We start from the raw sequence: 27,543 nt of genomic DNA, 5'->3' as shown, positions 1-27,543 counted from the left end.
TTTCACAGGCACAGTATTCGTCACTTTTTGACTTGTTAATCTGCATTTAGAGTGAATAAAGAATCAAAAAAGTGAGAAAAATTGGTTCAATTTAAGTAAAAAAAATCATTTTTACTCATTATATGAAAAAAACCTGCATATTTGCTCAAATTCTAATATTCAACAGTCTCACGCTTTCACAGGCACAGTATTCGTCTGTGCAATTACTTTGTATGTTTTAACAAAATGACCAGCGGTGGATCGATTACTCAACAGGTGGGACTCTTTTTTACTTGTTTTACTAGATTTATAGGGAATAAAGAATCTAAAAAGTGAGAGAAATTGGTTCAATTGAAATAAAAAAATAATTTTACTCATCATTACATGAAAAAACCTGCATATTTGCTCCGATCCTAATTCAACAGTCTCACAGGCACAGTTGTTGTCCGTGCACTTATTTTAATAACGTCTTTGCAGGCGTGCATGAATAATAAATGTCTCTCGGTAACACAGGTTGAAGGCTTGATGTATATTTGGGTGGAAATATTGCTTTATGGTTGCGTTTTTCTCACAACATTTCACACAATTACTTAAAGTTTTACACACATTTGATACGGGGTTGTTCTCTTGTTAAGTTGCACAATGTGTCAGTCATGTGTTGTGCAACCTGTGTAGTTATGGATATGAAAAAAGCCTTTTAACTTGATATGTGACACACGGCCTGTGGTTAACAGCGTCGAGGCATTAATCATCGTAGAGTGCTCCAAAAGCAAATCACACACTGACAGTAATTGCAGGGATGCCTCCCGGGCATAAAAACAACCACACATATACTTATATAAACACACACACACACACACACACACACACACACACACACACACACACACACACACACACACACACACACACACACACACACACACACACACACACACAGGCTGAACAATGACCTGTATTGTTGGTGGCAATTACGCTCTTTTGTCGATTCCCTGATTTAATGAAATCCGATGCTATTTGTTTGTAGTTGTTTTTGATTTCCTGCGTACACAATTTGGATAATCTAACTTCTAAAATGACTCAGATTTGATTGACAGGTCCCTGCTGCCTGACACACAGTTACTACACGTGATTTATTTAACGCTAACGACCACCATAAGGCTGGAAAAGATGAGCCTTGCAGTCGTGAATCGGGGCTTAATGACCCTCAGTGTCCAGCGGCAGGTAATGAGTTATGGAGATGAGCGTAGCGACTGGGGAATGTTTTCCTGTCTGTCTACCCCTCACACACACACACACACACACACACACACACACACACACACACACACACACCCCCCAGCATGAGCACCTTCCTCTCATCTGGATGTTAACGCTTTCTCAGGCCTCAAACTGCAGACTTTCTGAAACACTCACAACAACAGTTAGTCGGGGGTTAACACCAGTTACGACGGAGGTGTCACACACTCCTGCCGTTTAAGTAAACAGTGTGTGTGTGTGTGTGTGTGTGTGTGTGTGTGTGTGTGTGTGTGTGTGTGTGTGTGTGTGTGTGTGTGTGTGTGTGTGTGTGTGTGTGTGTGTGTGTGTGTGTGTGTGTGTGTGTGTGTGTGTGTGTGTGTGTGTGTGTGTGTGTGTGTGTGTGTGTGTGTGTGTGTGTGTGTGTGTGTGTGTGTGTGTGTCCCTAAAGGAGATTAAGAGCAGAATAAAATCACACTACTTTAAATCTGTGGGGAATAAATTGGAGCAGCTCGTGAAACAGGAGAGGAAATACATGTTCCTTAAACACGTCTTAACAAATATCCTCTTGTTCAAAGGCCTGCAGGGATTCAGCGAGCATTTATTCGCAATGTGATCTAGTGATAAGACAAATTACCCCACACTGCACCCTCAGCTGATGTTTTTAACGTGGATTTAACCGAGAGATCGACCCCTTTTTGAAGCATTAACCAACGTGTAATTGGTTTCACAGAGTAATGTGCTGCCACTTGCCCTTAAAACAGCTCCAAGCCAAGAACATGTTCTGTTGTTTTTAGGGATTAAATAAGATAAATATATCATTTTAATTAATAAGCTTCAGAGCTGCTGGAAGGGAGACTTTTGAGCGAAGCTAGGCTAGACTTGGCTGAAGCTACATATTTCCCGAACAGATGTTAGAAGAAGACTTGAAGCAAAATAGAGAATATAAATATCTCCTTAACGCAAAGATAAACCCCTTCACTTTAATGAATCCAGTTTTATTCTCAGAGCATGCAGGAAAAGCAACGTTTCTTCATGAATTCCGAGCAACACAGGGGGGATCATTGTTAAACAAATTACTTTTTTAATAAAGGATTCCTGGAATATCTCCCTCTGTGCTTTTCAGAATGATATTGATTTTCTTCTCCCTGCAGAGGCTTCAGAGCGTCTGCACTGCTTCTGATGATCTGCTCTCAGCGAAAGGAAAACATCCATTTCAAATCCATCTGGCGTTGGTGTGAACGCACGTACTAAAGGAAAAGTAGAAGTACTCAGGGCTTGTACTTGAGTAAAAGTAGAAGTACTCAGATATTGTACTTGAGTAAAAGTAGAAATACTCAGATCGTGTACTTGAGTAAAAGTAGAAGTACTCAGATCTGGTACTTGAGTAAAAGTAGAAGTACTCAAATCTTATACTTGAGTAAAAGTAGAAGTACTCAGATATTGTACTTGAGTAAAAGTAGAAATACTCAGATCGTGTACTTGAGTAAAAGTAGAAGTACTCAGGTCTTGTACTTGAGTAAAAGTAGAAATACTCAGATCTTGTACTTGAGTAAAAGTAGAAGTACTCAGGTCTTGTACTTGAGTAAAAGTAGAAGTACTCAAATCTTATACTTGAGTAAAAGTAGAAGTACTCAGATCTTGTACTTGAGTAAAAGTAAAAATACTCAGATCGTGTACTTGAGTAAAAGTAGAAGTACTCAGATCTTGTACTTGAGTAAAAGTAGAAGTACTCAGATCTTGTACTTGAGTACAAGTAGAAGTACTCAGATCGTGTACTTGAGTAAAAGTAGAAGTACTCAGATCTTGTACTTGAGTAAAAGTAGGAGTACTCAGGTCTTGTACTTGAGTAAAAGTATAAATACTCAGATCTTGTACTTGAGTAAAAGTAGAAGTACTCAGATCGTGTACTTGAGTAAAAGTAGAAGTACTCAGATCTTGTACTTGAGTAAAAGTAGAAGTACTCAGATCTTGTACTTGAGTACAAGTAGAAGTACTCAGGTCTTGTACTTGAGTAAAAGTAGAAGTACTCAGATCTTGTACTTGAGTAAAAGTAGAAGTACTCAGATCGTGTACTTGAGTAAAAGTAGAAGTAATCAGAGTGTAGGAATACTCTGTTTCAGTAAAAGTCCTGCATTCAAAATGTTCCTCAAGTGAAAGTAGAAAAGTATTCTCATCAAAATCTAGTGAAAGTAGAGACAGTAAAAGTAGTCATTGTGCAGATTGGTCCATTTCAGAATAATAGATATGATATGTTTTATAATGATTGATCATGAAAGTGTTCTCAAAGCTGGTAAAGGTGCAGCTAGTCTGAATGACTTTGTATACTGCAGGGTAGCTGGTGGATTTACTCCAGGTGGAACTAAAGTCTGATTTAACACTTGATTAGATTTCACATCATGACGGTTTGATTTATAGAGCATGCTTTCAAGTGAGCGCTGTAATGCAGCTAGTAACCGGAGATGGCAAAAGTACACATCCTTTCCTCAAGTAGAAGTACAGATACTCGTATTTAAAAATACTCTGGTGAAAGTAGAAGTACTGACTAAACTTCTTGACTCAAGTCAAAGTAAAAAGGCTTTGAAATGTACTTCAGTAAAAAGTACCCATAACTAGCAGCTGTTTTAAAGAGTACCTGACCTCCCTTTATATTAATAGAACAATAATGTCATTGTTAGCTAATGAATGTTTCCATGCTGAACAACGGCAACATGACAACGTTTCCATTGGTCCCTCTTCTTTAGAGAAGACCAGGAAATGATGGATACACGGATCGTGTTCAAATCAATAGGCACGCAATGACTCTAAATAATAATGATCACGCCACCAAACACACATTCAGACTAAAGGAACCAGCCTGTTTGGAAAATGAGAGAAGTAGAAAGTACAGGTATTTGTGTTCAACATGTAAGAAGTAGAAAGTACAGGTATTTGAGTTCAACATGTGAGAAGTAGAAAGTACAGGTATTTGAGTTCAACATGTAAGAAGTAGAAAGTACAGGTATTTGTGTTCAACATGTAAGAAGCAGAAAGTACAGGTATTTGAGTTCAACATGTAAGAAGTAGAAAGTACAGGTATTTGAGTTCAACATGTGAGAAGTAGAAAGTACAGGTATTTGTGTTCAACATGTAAGAAGCAGAAAGTACAGGTATTTGTGTTCAACATGTAAGAAGCAGAAAGTACAGGTATTTGAGTTCAACATGTAAGAAGTAGAAAGTACAGGTATTTGAGTTCAACATGTGAGAAGTAGAAAGTACAGGTATTTGAGTTCAACATGTGAGAAGTAGAAAGTACAGGTATTTGTGTTCAACATGTAAGAAGTAGAAAGTACAGGTATTTGAGTTCAACATGTAAGAAGTAGAAAGTACAGGTATTTGTGTTCAACATGTAAGAAGTAGAAAGTACAGGTATTTGGGTTCAACATGTAAGAAGTAGAAAGTACAGGTATTTGGGTTCAACATGTAAGAAGTAGAAAGTACAGGTATTTGAGTTCAACATGTAAGAAGTAGAAAGTACAGGTATTTGAGTTCAACATGTGAGAAGTAGAAAGTACAGGTATTTGTGTTCAACATGTAAGAAGCAGAAAGTACAGGTATTTGTGTTCAACATGTAAGAAGTAGAAAGTACAGGTATTTGAGTTCAACATGTAAGAAGTAGAAAGTACAGGTATTTGAGTTCAACATGTAAGAAGTAGAAAGTACAGGTATTTGTGTTCAACATGTAAGAAGTAGAAAGTACAGGTATTTGGGTTCAACATGTAAGAAGTAGAAAGTACAGGTATTTGGGTTCAACATGTAAGAAGTAGAAAGTACAGGTATTTGAGTTCAACATGTAAGAAGTAGAAAGTACAGGTATTTGAGTTCAACATGTGAGAAGTAGAAAGTACAGGTATTTGGGTTCAAAGTTTAAGAAGTAAAAGTCAAAAGTGGTCAGAAAAATAAGTAGTGGAGTAAAGTACTGATACCAGAAACATGAACTTAAGTACAGTAACAAAGTATTTGTACTTCACACCTGGTAGTAACTGAACAAACATTTGTTTTAGAGGCCTCACTTTCCTCGGGCTCTTTATTCCTAATTCCCTCTCTTAAACCCAAACTCTTTCTTTCTCTCACTGTCTCTCTTTAACTCCCCTGCTCTCTCTCACACACACACACACACACACACACACACACACACACACACACACACACACACACACACACACACACACACACACACACACACGCACAGTGAGGAACCGTGTGAGCCTTCAGGAGGACTTTGAAATGAGACATGGCCGAGACATCAGAGGACGCTGCCACTCTCAATGAAGCCTTCTTGATTTATAAGAGAGCCGAAAGTAGGGGGGTTTGTTTCCAGAGGCCACGGGGTCCTCCATTAGTACTCTGACCCCTGTTTCATGGGACCAACCACTGCAGGAGAGTGGATGGATGGTGCACATGGGGGGCTTTTACCATGCAAAGTCTGCTATTTACATTCCCCCGCAGAAACGAGAGCCTTTCGCTCGTTTGTCAGCGGCCTGCTGCTCGTACTGAACCCTCTCTTTACGATTCTCCTCACAGTTTAACTGTCCGCTATCTCATTAGCTGCGTCTTAATCACGTGTTTAAGCCGCCCCGGTGTTTACTGTGTGTTAGCCGTGCTGTAAAAGTGTGTGAGGCGGCTCGTAAACACTCGCCCACAGACGATTAAGTGGTCTCTCGCCTCGTGTGGATGAAATCACTGCTTCACTGAGTAATTATGGGTTATGGCCGCCGTGCTGCTGCAGGAGCTCTGATCGCTCTGCGGAGATAGCTCCAGTGTTTTCTGATTTATAGAGTTTTACAGAGAGTATCTAAGATGTCCACAACAAGGATTTGGACCCAGACTTCATCCGATGTTTCTGTTCTGGGGGAAAACTACGCAATTATTCCCAAACATAATGTAGAAAGTATGATTTAATTGAAATGCATATATACGGCTTCGCTCCACGGGCTGTCAGGCAGTATTTTAAGCAGGTTTTGAAGACATCACGAGACCAGTAATGAATATTCTTCTACGACAGTGTTTAGGAAATACTCAGTGTTTCAAACTGTTGATACGGTGTTTCAAAACTAAGAAATGTGACTTCTCATCTTGCTCAAACCGTGTCCTGCATTACCTCATACACTTCCTTTTCTATCCTAACTCATAGATCACATCATCCTGCTTTTATTTCATTTCTACGTGAGGTCCACCACGCCTCCGTCAGCTCCATATTTTGTCTACAGACTGAATCCATAACACGGCTTTGTTCCTCTCCAGAACGCTTTCCTTTTGTTTATGAACACTTAGCGTCTGGCCTCGCGGCTTTAAAATCACTCGGTATTGTTAACTTTAAAAAGACATGTGTTTTCAGCGTTTCGTCCCATCTTTGGCTGGTTAGTTAGTGCGGCCTCGCTTCATCAGGTCCTCTCTTCATATGCTGGAATGTATTGTTTTCAGTAAACATGTCGTACACGTAATCTGTCTTTGTCGTACACACTCTCAGTTGCCATAGGGATAAAGGAGGGTTTTCATAACAGTGAGTGAGGGGCTCAGTACACACTTCCTTTCCTCAAGTAGAAGTACAGATACTCGTGTTTAAAAATACTCTGGTGAAAGTAGAAGTACTGACTAAACTTCTTTACTCAAGTAAAAGTAAAGAACTTTGAAATGTACTTCAGTAAAAAGTACCCATAACTAGCAGCTGTTTTAAAGAGTACCTGACCTCCCTTTATATTAATAGAACAATAATGTCATTGTTAGCTAATGAATGTTTCCATGGTGACCAACGGCAACATGACAACGTTTCCATTGGTCCCTCTTCTTTAGAGAAGACCAGGAAATGATGGATACACGGATCGTGTTCAAATCAATAGGCACGCAATGACTCTAAATAATAATGATCACGCCACCAAACACACATTCAGACTAAAGGAACCAGCCTGTTTGGGAAATGAGAGAAGTAGAAAGTACAGGTATTTGAGTTCAACATGTGAGAAGTAGAAAGTACAGGTATTTGAGTTCAACATGTGAGAAGTAGAAAGTACAGGTATTTGGGTTCAACATGAGAGAAGTAGAAAGTACAGGTATTTGAGTTCAACATGTAAGAAGTAGAAAGTACAGGTATTTGAGTTCAACATGTGAGAAGTAGAAAGTACAGGTATTTGAGTTCAACATGTGAGAAGTAGAAAGTACAGGTATTTGAGTTCAACATGTAAGAAGTAGAAAGTACAGGTATTTGTGTTCAACATGTGAGAAGTAGAAAGTACAGGTATTTGAGTTCAACATGTAAGAAGTAGAAAGTACAGGTATTTGAGTTCAACATGTAAGAAGTAGAAAGTACAGGTATTTGGGTTCAACATGAGAGAAGTAGAAAGTACAGGTATTTGGGTTCAACATGTAAGAAGTAGAAAGTACAGGTATTTGAGTTCAACATGTAAGAAGTAGAAAGTACAGGTATTAGTGTTCAACATGTAAGAAGTCAAAGTAAAAGTACTGATACCAGAAACATGTACTTAAGTGCAGTAACGAAGTATTTGTACTCCACTACTTCCCCACCTCTGCCGTCACACACTCCTGCAGATTTTAAGGTACAAGACACAATATCCGTGCACATCTTATAGGCCCAGCGAGCATGCTGGGTAATGAGAAACAGTCACGGGCCTTGTGGGGAAATGATAAAACAGCGCAGGAGGTTTTAAAGGCGTGTCGTGGACGAGGTGATTAAACGGAGAGGAGTTCAGGGAGGAAGGAGGTGTAAAACGCCGTCTGACTGCTCTCCTGTTACCGGAAGTCTCTCACACACACCGCTGTGTGTGTGTGTGTGTGTGTGTGTGTGTGTGTGTGTGTGTGTGTGTGTGTGTGTGTGTGTGTGTGTGTGTGTGTGTGTGTGTGTGTGTGTGTGTGTGTGTGTGTGTGTGTGTGTGTGTGTGTGTGTGTGTGTGTGTGTGTGTGTGTGTGTGTGTGTGTGTGTGTGTGTGTGTGTGTGTGTGTGTGTGTGTGTGTGTGTGTGTGTGTGTGTGTGTGTGTGTGTGTGTGTGGGATTATTACATGCAGCTGGCGGCTGTCACAGTCAGACACTTAGCCCCTCTCTCCCATAACCCTGTGTCTTAACCCTTTCATGTTGAGTTCTTCCTCTCTGCGTCTCCCCACCTGTAAAGAGTCCTCTGTGGATCCGACCGCCCTCTCGTAGTTGGGCTAAACGGGTCACTGCGCTTCAAACCAACTGCTTATCGGATAACCGTGCGGTGTCTGAACCCCAGTACCTTTTTCGGTGTAAGAATTAGGGAGAGGAGATTGTTTAGAGGACTTTTAGATGAATGGTTAAGTTTGCTGGATTGAAAGGAAGTTTGTCGAAACAAAGATGGACACAGCGGAGAAATCAAAGTGTTTCTGTAAAGCTAAACAGATCCATCATTATGAGTTGAGAAAAGGTCATACATCTCCAGTTGCTCATAGATGTTGATGCATTTATGTCTGACTTCTGTGCAAAAGCAAGGCTATATTCTTCTTTCTTTCCGAACCTCTCATTTCAAGACATATCAAAAGTCATGTTTATCACAATTGGTGCCTGCACTGCACGTTCAAACCTTAGTCCCATGTGTTAGCAACAGATTCATAGATACTTCCTAGCAGTGTATAATGACTGTGGCTATTCTTGAGAAAGTATTGAGACAGAGTTTATGATATTTAGTCTACTAAATCTTAAACAAAACAGATGACTACACACATATATAAAAGGTAATATGACTAAAACTAAAGTTGGGCTTCTCTGATGACTCATCGGGGCTTCATCAGTCCGGACCATTTTTAAAACAGATGATATTTCAGTCCTGTCTCTCACTCAGCCACGCAGAAATAATTGGATTTCAATTTTAAACGGAAGTGCGGATAACAGCCAAAAAAGCTTTTTGACATCGCGCTGATGTCCTCATTAGAGATTGATACGAGTGTGTTATCTATGCAAAAGAAGGAAAGTGATTAAGATGGAGCCTCACACACACACACACACACACACACACACACACACACACACATACACACACACACACACACACACAGTATTTCCTTCAGTTTGGGAAGCAGCCAGAACACCAGCCTCCTCTTTGGATCCGGCACAATGAGGACTGGCAGGAAGAGAGCAGTTAAAAGGATCATGTGGTCGATCTCTGACACCGAGAGAGAAGTGGAAAGCAGAGTGAGATCAGGAGGCAGAGAAGAGACCCGCCTCTCGGGAGCGATGAGTATCTCGCCGCAGATAAGAGAGCGAGCGCCTGAAGGCCGGCTCCTCTTCCCAAAGCTCTCTGGAGAAACTTTAGTCCAATTGTTGGGGATTATAGCGAGGTGGAGATTTGAGTCACGGGGGAAACCTGGAAACAAAGCGCAGAGTCACATGGGTGATTCCCAAACCTCCCAGGAAGCGATTCTGCTCGACGACATTTCATGATATCATCCATTTCCACATATTTATGAAACATCTCCTTATTTTGAATGACATGCTTCATTTCCTCTCCTCTCACTTTTGGTATCTTTTTGACTGCCTTGTTCGTCACTACGGACGGATTCACAACGTAATGGTTTTCCAACCAAGAGAGGAAATGAAGTTTGCACATATCTGTCTTTGATAAGTGTCGTGCTATCCTTCAAGCTTCATTGGAGTTAGATATTACTTTATGACTTGTATTTAGAGATGTCCCGATCCGATCACGTGATCGGGGAGCGGAGCCGATCACGTGATTTTCAAAAGATCGGAATCGGGAGAAAAAAATCGGGGATCGGGATTTTTTTTTTTTTTTTTTTTTAAATAGTTTTTTTTTTTTTATTATTCAATGTTACAAAACAAAAATGCCCATGTTCAAGTCTTAAAGTCATCCTGAGGCCTTAGTCTTAGTTTCAAATGACACAACATCATGTATGGGTTGCTTCTTTGGGGCTTGTTTTCATAGACCTGCTTATTTCTCTCAGATCTGGCAACAGAGTGGGCGCAGTGTCTAATTGTAGCAGTAAGCTAACGAGTACTGATAAGCTTTATTTTGTTTTGATCCAATGCTGCACAACTGAACTGATCCAATGCTGCTGTGAAAGAAAGAAGCTATATCCATGTTGGATAGAATATCCAATTTAAATAAAATAATAACCTTAAGGGACAACTTGAATACTTTTTTTTTTTTCTCTCAATGCATTGCATAAAGATCGGATCGGGAAAGATCGGTATCGGCAAATTGTCAAAATGAAATGATCGGAATCGGATCGGGAGCAAAAAAAGATGATCGGGACATCCCTAGTTGTATTCATTCTTAGGCTGTTCATTTTCCTTTGTATGTCTGCCAGTGTGACCACAACATTAAAAAGGGTATTACATTGTACATTGTGGTCCTTTTTAAAAATCTTAAACTTGTGGAAAACCTGTAGAATGCTTCCTGAAAAAGTATCAAATACTATCAACCAAAATAGAGCAAATCGAGTTTTATTTCTTCTTATAGAGATAATAATGGGTATTGTATTATTCAACGTGGTGCTATCCTTCCAGCTTCATAGGATTTAGATATTTGATTGGTCTACATTAGGACTATTGACTTAATTTTCCTTTGTACTTCTGCCAGTGTGACCACAGCATTAAAAAGGGTATTCAATTGTACATTGTGTTCCTAAAGAATTGTTCAACTTTTTCAAAACCTCAAGAAAAAGTACCAGTTACGATCAGCAACCTTTGATAATATAAAACCAAAATAGAGTCGAGTGGAGCCGGGATTTCCCTTTGGTTTTATTCGTAATTATAGACATACAAATGAGTATGATATTGCGCCCTTCTATTTGTCTAGATTAAGATTGCTGTTATATTTTGAATGTGTAGTTTACGAAAGTCTATAAATCCATGGACTTGTTTTTATTCATAGGACACAGATGTTCCTTCGTACTTCGGCCAGCATCAACACAAAGTAAAAATGGGTATTAAATTGTACATTGTGTTAAAAAAATTACTCCCAATTACTATCAAGTACTTTTTATAGCATAACACCAACATTGGGCTGAGTAACCAATGGAAAGAAGAAGGTGTGTGTGTGTGTGTGTGTGTGTGTGTGTGTGTGTGTGTGTGTGTGTGTGTGTGTGTGTGTGTGTGTGTGTGTGTGTGTGTGTGTGTGTGTGTGTGTGTGTGTGTGTGTGTGTGTGTGTGTGTGTGTGTGTGTGTGTGTGTGTGTGTGTGTGTGTGTGTGTGTGTGTGTGTGTGTGTGTGTGTGTGTGTGTGTGTGTGTGTGTGTGTGTGTGTGTGTGTGTGTGTGTGTGTGTCACTCTGGAATAAGTTAGACATGTAGAAGATGGACAAACAGTCTGTGTCACTTCCTGTGTGGGGGGGGGGGCAGGTTCCTTTTAAATGTCCAAATTGAATGATTGAAGTGGAAGTGTCATGCTTTCTCCTCTTACTCAATGCATGAGTAAGAGGAATCATTTCAACTTTGCTCGACCTATCTTTAAAAATACATGTAAACCCCCTTCTTTATTTATTCATAATATCCTTATCCTTGGTTCAAATATCTTCCAATTGTATAAATATAATAAATGTTAATACACATGTTAAAAACTGTTCACATGTGCTTTTAAAGTCATTCATAATGCATGTTTTCAACTCTTATGTTGTGTTATCAGAATATTTATTGGTTTCAGTTGCTCTATTTTAAACCGAAATCAAATAAAAATTGAATAAATAATTATATAAACGTAGACAGTTAAAGGAAAAGTTTGCAATAAAATGAACAAATACATTCATTCCCTACGAACCAGTGAAGTTAAAGTCTTTGACACCTAAGATGTTCTTATTCCTGCTCACATCTTCATTGAAGTGTAACCCACTCTGTATGTATTGCTCATACACAGATGATAGATCCTCCATCTTGCTCTCCTTTGGTTGCTCTAGTCCCGTGATGGTGATGGTTTCTCTAGTCCCATGATGGTGATGGTTTCTCTAGTCCCATGATGGTGATGGTTTCTCTAGTCCCATGATGGTGATGGTTTCTCTAGTCCCATGATGGTGATGGTTTCTCTAGTCCCATGATGGTGATGGTTTCTCTAGTCCCATGATGGTGATGGTTGCTCTCGTCCCGTGATGGTGATGGTTTCTTTAGTCCCGTGATGGTGATGGTTTCTCTAGTCCCGTGATGGTGATGGTTTCTTTAGTCCCGTGATGGTGATGGTTTCTCTAGTCCCGTGATGGTGATGGTTTCTTTAGTCCCGTGATGGTGATGGTTTCTCTAGTCCCATGATGGTGATGGTTTCTTTAGTCCCGTGATGGTGATGGTTTCTCTAGTCCCGTGATGGTGATGGTTTCTTTAGTCCCGTGATGGTGATGGTTTCTCTAGTCCCATGATGGTGATGGTTTCTCTAGTCCCGTGATGGTGATGGTTTCTCTAGTCCCGTGATGGTGATGGTTTCTCTAGTCCCGTGATGGTGATGGTTTCTCTAGTCCCATGATGGTGATGGTTTATCTAGTCCCGTGATGGTGATGGTTTCTCTAGTCCCGTGATGGTGATGGTTTCTCTAGTCCCGTGATGGTGATGGTTTCTTTCGTCCCATGATGGTGATGGTTTCTCTAGTCCCATGATGGTGATGGTTTCTTTCGTCCCATGATGGTGATGGTTTCTCTAGTCCCGTGATGGTGATGGTTTCTCTAGTCCCATGATGGTGATGGTTTCTCTAGTCCCGTGATGGTGATGGTTTCTTTCGTCCCATGATGGTGATGGTTTCTCTAGTCCCGTGATGGTGATGGTTTCTCTAGTCCCATGATGGTGATGGTTTCTCTAGTCCCATGATGGTGATGGTTTCTCTAGTCCCATGATGATGATGGTTTCTCTAGTCCCATGATGGTGATGGTTTCTCTAGTCCCATGATGGTGATGGTTTCTCTAGTCCCATGATGGTGATGGTTTCTCTAGTCCCATGATGGTGATGGTTTCTTTCGTCCCATGATGGTGATGGTTTCTCTAGTCCCATGATGGTGATGGTTTCTTTAGTCCCATGATGGTGATGGTTTCTCTAGTCCCGTGATGGTGATGGTTTCTCTAGTCCCATGATGGTGATGGTTTCTCTAGTCCCATGATGGTGATGGTTTCTCTAGTCCCATGATGGTGATGGTTTCTCTAGTCCCATGATGGTGATGGTTTCTTTAGTCCCGTGATGGTGATGGTTTCTCTAGTCCCATGATGGTGATGGTTTCTCTAGTCCCGTGATGGTGATGGTTTCTTTAGTCCCATGATGGTGATGGTTTCTTTAGTCCCGTGATGGTGATGGTTTCTCTAGTCCCATGATGGTGATGGTTTCTCTAGTCCCATGATGGTGATGGTTTCTTTCGTCCCATGATGGTGATGGTTTCTCTAGTCCCGTGATGGTGATGGTTTCTCTAGTCCCATGATGGTGATGGTTTCTCTAGTCCCATGATGGTGATGGTTTCTCTAGTCCCATGATGGTGATGGTTTCTCTAGTCCCATGATGGTGATGGTTTCTTTAGTCCCGTGATGGTGATGGTTTCTCTAGTCCCATGATGGTGATGGTTTCTCTAGTCCCGTGATGGTGATGGTTTCTCTAGTCCCATGATGGTGATGGTTTCTCTAGTCCCATGATGGTGATGGTTTCTCTAGTCCCGTGATGGTGATGGTTTCTTTAGTCCCGTGATGGTGATGGTTTCTCTAGTCCCATGATGGTGATGGTTTCTCTAGTCCCATGATGGTGATGGTTTCTCTAGTCCCATGATGGTGATGGTTTCTCTAGTCCCATGATGGTGATGGTTTCTCTAGTCCCATGATGGTGATGGTTTCTTTAGTCCCATGATGGTGATGGTTTCTCTAGTCCCATGATGGTGATGGTTTCTCTAGTCCCATGATGGTGATGGTTTCTTTAGTCCCGTGATGGTGATGGTTTCTTTAGTCCCATGATGGTGATGGTTTCTCTAGTCCCATGATGGTGATGGTTTCTCTAGTCCCATGATGGTGATGGTTTCTCTAGTCCCGTGATGGTGATGGTTTCTTTAGTCCCATGATGGTGATGGTTTCTCTAGTCCCATGATGGTGATGGTTTCTCTAGTCCCATGATGGTGATGGTTTCTCTAGTCCCATGATGGTGATGGTTTCTCTAGTCCCATGATGGTGATGGTTTCTCTAGTCCCGTGATGGTGATGGTTTCTCTAGTCCCATGATGGTGATGGTTTCTCTAGTCCCATGATGGTGATGGTTTCTCTAGTCCCGTGATGGTGATGGTTTCTCTAGTCCCATGATGGTGATGGTTTCTCTAGTCCCGTGATGGTGATGGTTTCTCTAGTCCCATGATGGTGATGGTTTCTCTAGTCCCGTGATGGTGACGTTATGTATCTGAAATAACTCCGTGTTTCTGTCTGAGTGTGATTGCAGCTCCGTGTTATCTTAGAGGCCTTCGGGCGGGATCTGCTTTTCCTCCCGAGTGTTTTCTGACAGTCCGTCTGGTATTCTGGAGCTTTCTTCTGCCCTCGCCCTCTGCCCAGATGTTTTGGATTTACGCCCTAGGAGGTGCCATGCTCAGCAGCTCAATGAGGGGGAGGGGGGGGGGGGTGAAGCAGACCCCCAAATGACGCATGACATGGCGCTCTTATTTATGGCTTCCCATGTCAGCGAAGGCCCCCCCGGGGAGCCCCTCATCACACACACACACACACACACACACCCCCACACACACACACACACACACACACACACACCCCCACACACACACACACACACACACACACACACACACACACACACACACACACACACACACACACACACACACACACACACACCCATCGTCTGCAGGAATTCAGAACATCATAGTGAAGCAGCATGGAGAAATTAAATAGATGAACTTTTGAAGCAATTCTTTGAAAGATAATGCATCGAGTTATTGCTGCACAAATAATCAAATTGAATATTAAAATCAAAAAATACTTTTAGAATAACATTTGAATGAAGTTCTGTGCAGCTTCAGGGGTATCTTAGCCAACAAATTGGGTTGTACTAAACTAAACATCTTATAGTATCCCATCATGTCCAGTCTAATATATGTTTCAATGAGAATGAACACATGATCGAGGCCTTCAGTTTGGTGATCATATCCCAATTCCAATATCAAAATAATCGCAATTAGTTACTTTTTCAAAATTGTAAACTAAAGGTTATTAAAATGTATTTTTGTGTTTTATATTACCAGATACCTCTTGCATTACCCACCCTTATGGTGGTACAGGGAACAATAACTCATACTGTATATGTATATTGTTAATTTGATAGAGAGTTAAATAAAAAAGCAGGTAATTGCATTAAAATGACTGTTTTACAGAAGTTTAAAAAATGCACCGACATGAGAAGCTGTTCGTAAATGCTGCATGGTTAAATAAAATCTCCAAAAAGCTGGTAACACTTTGAATGTATCACCAACACATCTTGTATTTACCAGATGTGGATACTGGGTTAAAAACAAGCCTGACATTGAATTTAAAGTGAGATTTAAAAAGCCTTGAATGTTCCCGTAAGCTGCCGGATGGTCGCTCCTAGAAACGTTTATTTAGCCGTACAACACTCACAGTTGCTGCGTATGAAGCGCGAGTTCAAAAGAATTAACGACATGTCAGGAGACACTGACTCTTTTATCAACGCCTCTGATGTGGAAGAGGATGTGAAATCTGGAGAGAGAGTGAGGAAGAGATTTAGTGAGAGGATCTCAATACACTTTTCTCTGTAGTTACTCAAGAATCCATGTACATATCACACGGCATTAACAAATACAGTGCCAGCTCTGTGCACACACAGGTGTTCACGGGAGTATTCAAGTGATCCACTGCCAGAGTTTTGATGTGGACAGGAGGGAAATAAAAAGAATTTAGAGGAAATGAAAGCCAAGGGGAAGAGAAGGAGCTGGAGAGGAGACGACAGAAGGATAAAAGGAGGAGAGAAGACCTGCAATAGATAACGCTCAGAAGACTTCGTGATAGTGACGGGGTTAACCGGACAAAAGATGGCAGGGCTTTCTCCTCCCTACCGTCTCGTGTTTCTGGCCTTTTGAAAACAGACCCTCTGCAGAACAATATATCTCCGACAACAGGGCGCTCATTTTCCCCCCCGACTTCCCAGGACTGTAAAACTCCCCGTTTGAAATCCACTCTGCTCATTGTTTAGTCTGCTGGAAGTCCCTTAGATCATCCTCTCCAGCAGCCGTCCTGCATCCTCCTCCCAAACAGACGTTCATCGGACTCTTTGGAGCAGGATTAAGACCGGACAGCCGCTGCAGGATGACAAGAGGATGAATGGGAATTGTTCAATCCAGGAGGGTACACAAGGGAGAAGTTCTGGTTGATAGAGTAAGGGGTCTATTTTACTCTGATCGGGTCATCGGTCAGTTATCTCATGATAAGCATGTATTCATCGTAACCCAGGGGGTCCGCGGGGTCTTCAAAAGTATTCAAAGTTGATAAATCTATTTAGCGAAAATGAAGGCTATTAAAAAGTATTAAAGGGCATTTTCCAAGGTATTACATTTTGTAGCTTGTTTTCAATAAGTATCTAAATGGTCCAAAGAGGTTGTATTCTACAGTCTGCCTGAATGTAATCATTGCGTAGGTGTGTAGTGTGATTCTGTGTAGTTTATTTATGGCATCCCGTTGGGTTTGACGTCATCTGAACAGGACATCGCACGCTCACTGCTTGATAGCGCGAAGCTCCGTTTACGCCGGTTGCTAAGCAACATCGTTATGGGGAAATGCAAGTCTGCGTCCAAATGGTTGGAAGATAAGGAGGAAGGACAATCAATACTGCATATAGTCAATGTGAGGTAAAGTGTGTCGTCAAGGTAACCGGTTAGAACTCAAAGTGGAGATGAGGTCTTAGAATGTATGGAAAGGGTCCAAAGATCCAAAAATACCGTAAATTCCAAAAATACTTAAAGTTCCAAAAATACTTAAAGTTCCAAAAATACCGTAAATTCCAAAAATACTTAAAGTTCCAAAAATACCGCAAATGGTTGGAAGATAAGGAGGAAGGACAATCAATACTGTATATAGTCAATGTGAGGTAAAGTGTGTCGTCAAGGTAACCGGTTAGAACTCCAGGTGGCGATGAGGTCTTAAATTGTTTGGAAAGGGTCTTAAAAAAGTTCTTAAAAGGGATTCCATGTGACTTCAGGATTCCTGCAGATACCCTGTAACTGTATAAAAGCTCTCTCTTCAGTTTGAGTAGTTGCACTCGGCTGTGGAGACATTGCTCTTCATGTTGTTTGCCTCTGTTGCAAAAGATTAAAGAACCAGAAAGACATCTCTTTGACTAGTTAATATCAAGAACTTCCGCCACACGGCCAATCCAAACCCAGCGTCTTTGTCTCGAGTTCTGAGAAGAAATTGTTGTGGAAGTGTTGGTTGAACAATGATCGGTGTTAATTAGAGATGAAGTGGGGACGTTTTCAGGGTTAAGGCCCGGACACACCAAGCTGACACCAAAGAACTGACACAGACAAGGCCATGTGTCGCACTGGAACACACCGCAAAGACTTCAGCCGACGGCCAAGAAGCACGTACGAACTGTGCATGCGTGAGTGGCAATACCTCTCCTTACCAGCAGGCGGCGGTAGTGTGTATTCGTCATTCAAAAGAGGAAACAACCGGAAGACAGACTGCGTGTGCGTTCCATGTTCTCTCTACAGCAGAAGCTCACGGGGCTTTCCCCAGCCTGTGTCGAGAGCTGGAGTTCAATGAAATCTCAGATTTGCCTTCTTGCCGTTTGTTTGTGTCCCTCACTTCCGTTTCGCTTCTCATGCACTGATTCGCTAAGCTGAACAGCCAATCAGAGTGATTTATTTTTGACCGACAGCTTTTGGCCGACTGCCCACCGATTCGACATGTGGAATCGGTGGGTTTTCGGCCGAAAAGGCGTCGGCACGGCTCTGATTTTGAGCGTCGGCCAAAATCGCCTTGGTGTGTCCGGGCCTTTAGAAATCCACTTCTTGCACAGCCTGACACTCAGCAAGTTGATTTGTTTGCAGCTTTTTTAATCTATGCACAAATCGCAGGAAAGTTCGCTTTTATAACTTTATCCCGCCAAATATTTGGCTTTATTTCTTTGCCTCTAAGTGAGTGCACCTGCAGAGTTCTTGAGAAATAGTTTCCTGCCAAAGCCAACCAGATCAAGTTGTCAAATGGAGAAGAACCCCCGCTCTCGTAGATAAAGTCGACGTCCAAATCCACTTTCTTCATAGTCTGACACTTCAGCAAGTTGATTTGTCTCCAGCTTTTTAAATCCATGCTCCAAACGCAGGAACATGTGCTTTCAAATCTTTATCTCCACAACTTTATTTCTGTGCATTTTTGTGAGTGCACCTGCAGAGTTCTCGAGACGTAGTTTCCTGCCAAAGCCAACCAGATCAAGTTGTCAAATGGAGAAGAAACCACCCTCTCGTAGATAATGCAGACGTCCAAACACATGCATCAGGATCAGAGGGAGATGTGGAATCTCCTGCTGATGCTCTTGGCCTGGATTTAGGATCAGAAAGGAGTTCTTCTGGACTCTCGAGCCGGAGAAAGGAGAGTCTGGCTCTGCTTTTTAAAGATGGAAACGCCTCACTGTACTCCCTGATCTGTTGTCCGTGCTTTCGTGTGTTAAAGCCAGGAGAACATGGAACAAACTAGGCTTCTCTCTTTCTTCAAGCAAGTGACTACGCTTTTTATTAAATTATATATATATATATTTATTTAATGTTTGAATGGTACGATGCAGGAAATCTGTCAAAATTAAGCACAGATTTAAACTTTTTTATTACATTTTTATGACTATTCAGTGATGTAAAAAATTGAGGTCGAGGTATGATAATAATAATAATAATAATAATAATAATAACAACAAAGCTTTATTTATATAGCACTTTTCATTCAACACGTGCAGCTCAACGTGCTTTACAGAATGACACAAGTTAAAAACACACAACAAGAAACTCCCCTCAGATTATTTGTTAAGAACTTTAAAAGGTCCATGCAGCAAAATATAATACAAATCAAGCAATCTGATTGGTTCTTAGCCGTGATATAATGAGCATATACCACGGGTAGAATTGTAGTTACTTTTCACAACGAGTCAGTATCCCTCCGCGTCTGAGAAAAGCTACAACTGTTACAGCTGTTACATTACGTCCGTTACGAAACTAACTAACTAACTAACAAAGCTTAAGATGGAAACATGTAAGGGATAATGTGCAGCAAGGACTTATTGACCATCGTTAAGGACGCTCACATCTGCAGAAAGAAGTCCGGTCGATTTAACTGTTGGGCTGAAAGCAAACTGCATGCATGCATGCAGCTAAGGGGGTTGTCGACCCACAACCCCCTTAGCTGTGATATAATGAGCGTATACCACGGCCTGTCGTGAGCTATTGCTTAAATATAAAATATAAAAAGCTATGAAACTACGAGAACATATCGATACAACGGAAATACAAAATCAAAAGATTAAGACCTATAAAATAAATAAAACAATATAAAGACTAAGAACATTTGAAGTGGGGGGTTGCTAATCAAAAGCTAATCTAAAAAAGAGGGCGGATGATGAGCTGGTGGTCTCCACATCACTTAGGACCTCCCTGGTGTCTTCAAAGTGACGGAGAAGGGATCGCAGCTTCTACTTCTGCTTCCTTTCCCACCAAAACATTTCATTTTTCCTCGACTGTCACCGTTCCCAAAAGCTTTGCTTCCCTTGGTCCACGCGATCCAGCGATCCATCAGGACTCCTGGGGGACTCTTTGTTTGCTCAGGACGCCGATGGAAGTGAACCTTCTGTTGCCGAAGCCATTAAGACCACAGCAGGCGCAGAGAAATGATCCGCTCGTGTCACTCCGCGTCAGAAACTCAGAGCGTCCGTCCGTCCAAGGTCTTTGAACTCAAGATAGATAGATGGATGGATCTGTCGAGAGTCCGTGGGGCGTCAGGTTGCTCCTGGATTGATGGAGAGCGCCGGGTTGTTATCTGAAGGTGAGGCGAGGAAAGGATGAAGGTGACGAGGGAGTGATGAGGGCAATCAGAAGATGATGCTGCTCGGATTGCTAGAAAACACGGCGTGTCGTAATTGCATTTCCTGATGATTTGTTTTGGGGCAAAATGTTGGATTCATGTTCTGAAAACAAGCTGGCATTTTGTTCTTGGAGCCCCCCTGTGGAGCCCCCCTGCTGTGCCAATGCATTTGTCTCATTGAAGTGAATGAGGCGCTGTTTCTTTTGACGCTGTGCTAATTAAGCTACCCTTAAGCTTGATCTGACTACCTTCCAGTAGAGACTGTTTGAAAGTGTTTTACTTGCACCGATATTTAAACGATTAGCGGTGCTCATTTTGAATGTTCAGAAAGCTTTGAGATGTGGAAAGAAAAGCTTAAACCCAGCCCTGAGATTAGGCAGAGCTCCTGGTGTCCTTTTTCATAAGATCTTAGCATTGATTTCATAACTGAGTCAATAAAGACTATTTGAAAGTGTGTTTTACTGCAGCAATATTTAAACGATTTTTCTCCAAATTAAGAAATTCAAGTACAGTTTTTCACTATTTTATGACAATTTGAAGGCCAAAAAATGTATCGAAAATTTAAAAAAGAATATTGATAATTACTCAATATCAGATTTACTTCTCACTATATCACAACAATGGTCACTCATGAGTCTTCCTCACAGTTTCACTATTTTAAAACATATTTAAGGCGAATCTAAAATGGAAGAAATGATTATTTGTGGTGTCCGTGTTTATAAGATCTAAGTATTGATTTCATAACCCTCCCTCTCCATGACTCAGCGTCCTCTCTGCACATTGCCTCCTCCTCCTCTTCCTCCTCTTCCTCTCTTTGTCCCTGACAGAGATTGAACACCTCCACCTTGCGTGTCTCGGCCCTCAGACTAAACACACTCCTCTGGTGTTGACGGTGTAGCGGCGGCCTCTAACGATACCGGACTTATCTCATTAGAAAAATAATGATTTCACGGGCTGCCATTCCCACAGATAGCCTCAGTATTTGTCTTGAGCTCTCCAGCGAGCTGCCTGTCGTATATCACCGTGGAGATTTATGGCTGTTTATCTCCAGCCAATACCCCCAACACCCCTCCAACAGATGGGCTGGAGCTATTTACTCAGGGAGAGGACAGATCCCAAACCGAATAAATATAGCAAACAAAAGCTAATCACGCGGGAGGTCGTTGTGATTACAATTTATTGGTCATGGGGGGGAATGGAGATTGATCTGAGGTTTCCGTTCTTATCTTAATTACTTTTTTCCGCCGCGTGGTCGGATGCAGACGTATAAAAAAGGAGAGTCCCCTGATATGACTTGTGTTTATTAACGGTGAAAGCATTCCTTCAGACGTCACGTTGTAAAGGGATGTTGCCTTAAATCTCTGTGAGTATATCCGGGCTCTAAATCTCCGGGCTGTCAGATCTTCACAGGAAGAAAAAGCTCATTGCATCATAAATTGTCTGCTCGGGGCTTAAGGGCTGATTTCTGAGTCTCTGGAGAAACGGCTTTTTGGGTGTTAACCCTACGTTATCCTCGTTCTTCAAACCACTCGCTCCTTATTGTTGCACATTTCTCACTACCTGTGCGCTTTGTTTTTCTACATTTGATGGATACAAACCAGACTTTGACCCTTGCACCTGTCGCTCGTAAATTATGACTCCTGGTTTATGTTACTCATAATCTGAAGTTAAACACTTTGAAAATGATTTTTGGACGTTGGCACGCAGGTGATGGACATTCCTCGGAGACACATCGAGACGCCATGCGGAGGGATTCATATTTTCTCAGGATTAAAGCCTGATGGATGTTGTTCCTGCACATTAAGCTGAACACACACCGTTACTCACACGGAGACGGCTCTGTCTGAGGGTTTCATTCTGCAGTGTTTCATCAAATATCTAAATGAATGAAAAAATTCAATAAAAGGAATCATTTTCAAAAGCTACACGTTTAAATCAATCAATTATTAGTGTATAAGATATCAAATGTGACTTACTTCACACAGAACACCAATTCAAAATACTGATGTTTGAATGTGGACATTTCCCACTTTTTGACTACATTTTTATTGGCAAATAATCAATCGATCATGGAGATTTGTTTTAGTTGCCGCCCTGATTTCAACACAATACTAGATTTAGTCATTTTTATATTACAATTCATGAGTGAGAAGTAGGAAAAAACATTTATTTTGTCCAAATTAAGAAAATTAAGCTCAGTTTTACTATTTTATGACATTTTGAAATGCAAAAAGATTATTCCAAAATGGAAAAAAGTGTTAGTTGCCGCCCTGAGTATCACTCAATACCAGATTCAGTTCTTACTATATCACAACAATGATCACTCATGGGTGTTTCTCACACTTTTAACTATTTCATGACATTTTTAAGGTCAAAAGCTGAATCTAAAATGGAAGAAATGATTAGTTTTGGCCCTTATTATCACACGAACATAGACCAGACACTAAATGCAAATGGTCGCTGGTGATGGTTTAACAGTGACAGGGTGAACATCTGGAGCTCATCTCCACACAGGATGACCAGTGTGTGCAGCCTTAACACAATACCAGATTTAGTTATTTGTATATTACGATAGTGATCACTCATGAGTGAGAAGTTGGAAAAAACTTTTATTTTGTCCAAATTAAGAAAATAAGGCACAGTTTTTCTCTATTTCGTGACATTTTGAAGGCAAAAGATGAAAATCTGAAATGGAAAAAATGATTAGCTTTGGCCCTGATTATCACTCAGTACCAGATGCAGACCAGACACTAAATGCAAATGGTCGCTGGTGATGGTTTAACAGTGACAGGGTGAACATCTGGAGCTAATCTCCAATGTGTGCAGCCTGGAGAGGATCAGCTCCGTGTTGCCCCTCGTCTCTGGAAGGAGCCCTCGAGTGTTTCTGCTCGTGACATGAATTGTTGAGTTGTGTTCCTGGTGGCGATGGTTCTCCTCACCGCTGTGTGTGTGTGTGTGTGTGTGTGTGTGTGTGTGTGTGTGTGTGTGTGTGTGTGTGTGTGTGTGTGTGTGTGTGTGTGTGTGTGTGTGTGTGTGTGTGTGTGTGTGTGTGTGTGTGTGTGTGTGTGTGTGTGTGTGTGTGTGTGTGTGTGTGTGTGTGTGTGTGTGTGTGTGTGTGTGTGTGTGTGTGTGTGTGTGTGTGTGTGTGTGTGTGTGTGTGTGTGTGTGTGTGTGTGTGTGTGTGTGGCAGCAGCGTTATTATGATTGCAGGAAGGAAATGACGTCATGGCGATTCTGAAGGAGCGCTGGCACAAAGCTAGAGTGAATAGTTGAGGCTTCACTTCTTATGCACACATTCAGTATAATACTAAATAAATGTTTATCACGTTATCAAATAACATTGCTGAATGTGACAAACTGTTGCTTCTTAGGCAAACGGACAACATTTAACTGTTTTTGGGGCATTTTTAACAACTATTGTGCAGAAAAGATCACTTTTAGACGTTATCAGCTTTATAATAACATTGCCATCACATGTTGACATCAATGTTCATGCAGAACAGGTTTTACTCACTGATAACTTTACGTTGCTATTTAATGGATGTTTTTGAGTTTTTAAATGACATGGCTCGTTGGGATTAGGAACTAAATGTGGCACAAATGAGCAAATTCAAATTTCCTCGATACTTTGAGGCTAAAAAGTGTGATTTCCGCACAGAAAGCTTCACTTCTTATCCACAAATCGAGTATAATAGGAATGAAATGTGCATTCGGTAAACAACTAACATCGCTGGCCATGACACACTGATGTATTTGAACAAGCACACACACTTTACTCTCTGTTCTGCAGCTTGCACACATTTTTTTATCATTCACTTAAAAACATTATGTGCAAATAAGATATTGTTATAACCAGCTCCCTAATTACAATGAGGGCATACTCTGACATACATTTGATATGCAAAACAGGGTTTACTCTATGATGTCATGTTATATTTTGGTAGATATACATGCGAACATACTCTACGTTGCCTTTAGATGATGGTCTATCAGTCAGTCATTCAGTAATCCTCCTCTACGTGAAGTCGGGGTCAATTTGAAAGAAAGCTAGTATAACTCATTACACCATTAACACTTCCCTTGTTTATTTTCCCTCGCTCAGCGGGTTACCCGGATTATTCTGCGTGTTGTGTTACCTTTATGATTTATGGACCTGCTGCTATTTGTGTAGCTGTGATATTCACAGATGTCACTCACAGACTGAGGGCAGGAAAATGCAAGAGAAACATAAAGTGGAAATGTTAACCCAATAACGAAAGATAAACAGTCCGCGCCGAGGAGCCAAAGACAACACGGGGCGGAGGGAAAGTGTCCTGCTGGCATCAGGTTTCCCAGAGTAAGTGTTATTTGAAAAGCAGCTGAAGGGTGACACTCACTCTCCTCCCTCCACCATCTGTTGTTCCCTCTCTTCTCAGGCGGCTCTAAGTGCCTTGAAACAGCTGTCGGAGCAGGGGTTGGACCCGGTGGACGGAGCCATCAAGGTACGGTAGGAGCACCGTGTCAAACACACACACACACACACACACACACACACACACACACACACACACACACACACACACACACACACACACTAGATTTAAAACACTATGCTTGAATCTCAAAGCTCTCTAATTAGAGTTAGTATTCCTGTACAAAAAGTACTCAAACCAATTAAGAAGGATGTTTTTAATTAATCAAATTGTGCTGCTGCTGCCACAAGGAATCATGGGACGTCCTTTCCTCCCTTCCTTTCCAGTGTTCCCTATGCTTAAAGAGCTAGGAAAGGAAGCATTGAAGCTCCTTTCCTTAGCATTTAGACACTTAAAACCTTCCCTCAGTGAGGTACACTTCTACCGGAAAACACGTCCATCAGCCAATCACTGAGGACAGATGTGTGTGTGCCAATCTGGCATTTTGCACACACACACACACACACACACACACACACACACACACACACACACACACACACACACACACACACACACACACACACGTCCAACGTCTAACATTTCCGCTCGACATTTCCCCTCCCAGTAGGCGTTCATATTTACATGCTCTGCTCTCCCCTCGGTGTCAGTTCTTTGCATGATGGCTATCAGAGAGAGGGCTTTCTCCATCACACACACACACACACACACACACACACACACACACACACACACACACACACACACACACACACACACACACACACACACACACACACACACACACACTCACTCTCACATGGGGAAGGAAGGAGGAAGACTGCGGTTTTTTTTGGAAACTGAGGAGGAAATTGCTGTCAAACATTTGGAGTATTTTCATCGTAGGAGAGTCCTGGGAAAAAACGTGTAGGCATTATTTCCTTCTGTGTTCTCTTTGAGAGACAAATGTTATAATAACTTCATTTGAGTCACTATAATATGTGAGAAATTACACTTTAACCTGAGCTGTTCACTTCTCCAGACCGTCTCTTCATTTCACTATGCTGTCAACACCTTTTTAATATATTAATACATATGGAAGATTTTATAAATAGACATTTAATATAGTAAGTGTTTAAATGGTTTGACTGATAGAGATCATGCAATGTTATTATTTGTATTGATTGTTATGAACCTGTCTGAGGACCACAGATGGAAATTAGCTATTAGCTATAATCTGGCATATTGCATCTCTTCTCTTTGCTGAGATTAATGTTTTTGTATGCATGGTCCTACAATTTATTTATAGAATAAAATAACCCATCTCTTTAAACTACTTTTAAAAGAGTCAACAGTATCATCAGCATAACAGAGTGATTGTCCACATCATGGCTGCACCGGAAACATTCTGCTGTCATTTGTTTGTTTATTATACTTATTATTGATGTTATTATTGTTGTGTGTGTGTGTGTGTGTGTGTGTGTGTGTGTGTGTGTGTGTGTGTGTGTGTGTGTGTGTGTGTGTGTGTGTGTGTGTGTGTGTGTGTGTGTGTGTGTGTGTGTGTGTGTGTGTGTGTGTGTGTGTGTGTGTGTGTGTGTGTGTGTGTGTGTGTGTGTGTGTGTGTGTGTGTGTGTGTGTGTGTGTGTGTGTGTGTGTGTGTGTGTGTGTTTCAGAGCAGTGAGGTGTGTGTGCGGGAGGACGGACATTAAACAGACTAACTCAGGCACCACCACTCAGGTCTGCACGGATTCACAGGCTGTCGTCTAGGAGCTGAAACCCCCCCAAACCCACCCTCAACACCCCATAACCCACAATCCCCCTCTTCCCCCACGATCGCCACTGTATCCTGCAAAAACCTTTCAACATGCAATAGGGTGGATGTGCACCGAGACAAGACGACGACTAAAACACATTATTACTGAGTCTATGTGAAGACAACGCTATGTTAACACGTTTATCGATGATTTCTAAATTCAAAAGATGAAACTCGTGAGAGACATGCATGGTACTGTATGAAATCCAAAGGGAGACCCTGCAGAGACCCTTTGGATTACTGTATTGTGGTGTGGTTAAACACAAATATGTACGTCATGCCATTGAAACACAGAGGAACATATGAGAGGGGAAACCAACTCGCGTACAGTAGCTTATTTTCCGGGGGTATTATGTTTCCGTTTTTTTAAATTCTTTTTATTAATCTAACAATGCTTGAGTACTGTATTTAAAATTAACCAATGCCAGTGCTGTGAAAGTTGTAGTTGTTGTCTTCATATATAGTCACCCAGCTCACCTTTGTACGCTGACATTAAGATTAAAAAAAACCCAGTTCATCCGTCTCTATGGACGACCTGCGAGAGTTTCATATCCCCAAGAGTAACACAGAAAACGTTTTCATGTGGACACAAAGGACAAAACTGGTGTTAGCAGTAATCAGTAGAAGTGTTGGACGACCCTTTGCTTCCTGAAGGGTCTACATTCCCGTTAACAGCCCCCAAAGCCCTGCATATCATCACTGGAGAGGAAACACATCCTCCATCCAGTGATGTTGTGTCAGAAACCCCCTCCCACTGTTTTGTCGATCACATCTACACCCGTTGTGTGTGCTGTATTGACCCGCCGAGGCATCAACTGGGTGCTTTTAAAGCCTGCATTAGTCTGGAGTGTGTCTTCTGAGCGGACTGAAGACCACTCTGTCACTTTGTTCACTGACTTTGAGGACGTGTCTTCTTCTTCGCTGTGAGTTCAACGTGTAATAAGGCTGTTACTGAAATGCAGTAAAAACACCTCAGTTCATGTGGAAAAAAACTATGTGTCCGTGTCTTCTTACTTTCTCCTCCTGCAGGTGTAGAGCTAATTCAACACATGTTCTGAAACCAAAATGACATTCCATTTG

At 41.5% G+C, this 27,543-nt stretch overlaps 1 protein-coding gene across 3 annotated transcripts in view; it reads left to right on the top strand.

Moving 5' to 3' along the window:
• Positions 1 to 27,050, top strand: part of stau2 (staufen double-stranded RNA binding protein 2) — a 139,650-nt gene extending 112,600 nt beyond the window's left edge. For 2 of the 3 annotated variants that reach the window (XM_079660917.1, XM_079660915.1), the window contains 2 exons: positions 24,675 to 24,740; positions 26,324 to 27,050. In XM_079660917.1, the coding sequence (XP_079517043.1) occupies positions 24,675 to 24,740; positions 26,324 to 26,359 (102 nt within the window). In that variant the 3' untranslated portion in view covers positions 26,360 to 27,050. The remainder of the gene's footprint in view (positions 1 to 24,674; positions 24,741 to 26,323) is intronic. The other variant, XM_079660916.1, reaches the window with a different exon arrangement.
• The last annotated feature ends 493 nt before the right edge of the window (positions 27,051 to 27,543 follow it).

The sequence above is a fragment of the Notothenia rossii genome (assembly GCF_949606895.1).
Source record: "Notothenia rossii genome assembly, chromosome: 12".
NCBI classification, from domain to species: Eukaryota; Metazoa; Chordata; class Actinopteri; order Perciformes; family Nototheniidae; genus Notothenia; species Notothenia rossii.
The sequence above is the reverse complement of the archived record's forward strand: the minus strand, read 5'-3'. Positions and strand labels throughout refer to the sequence as shown.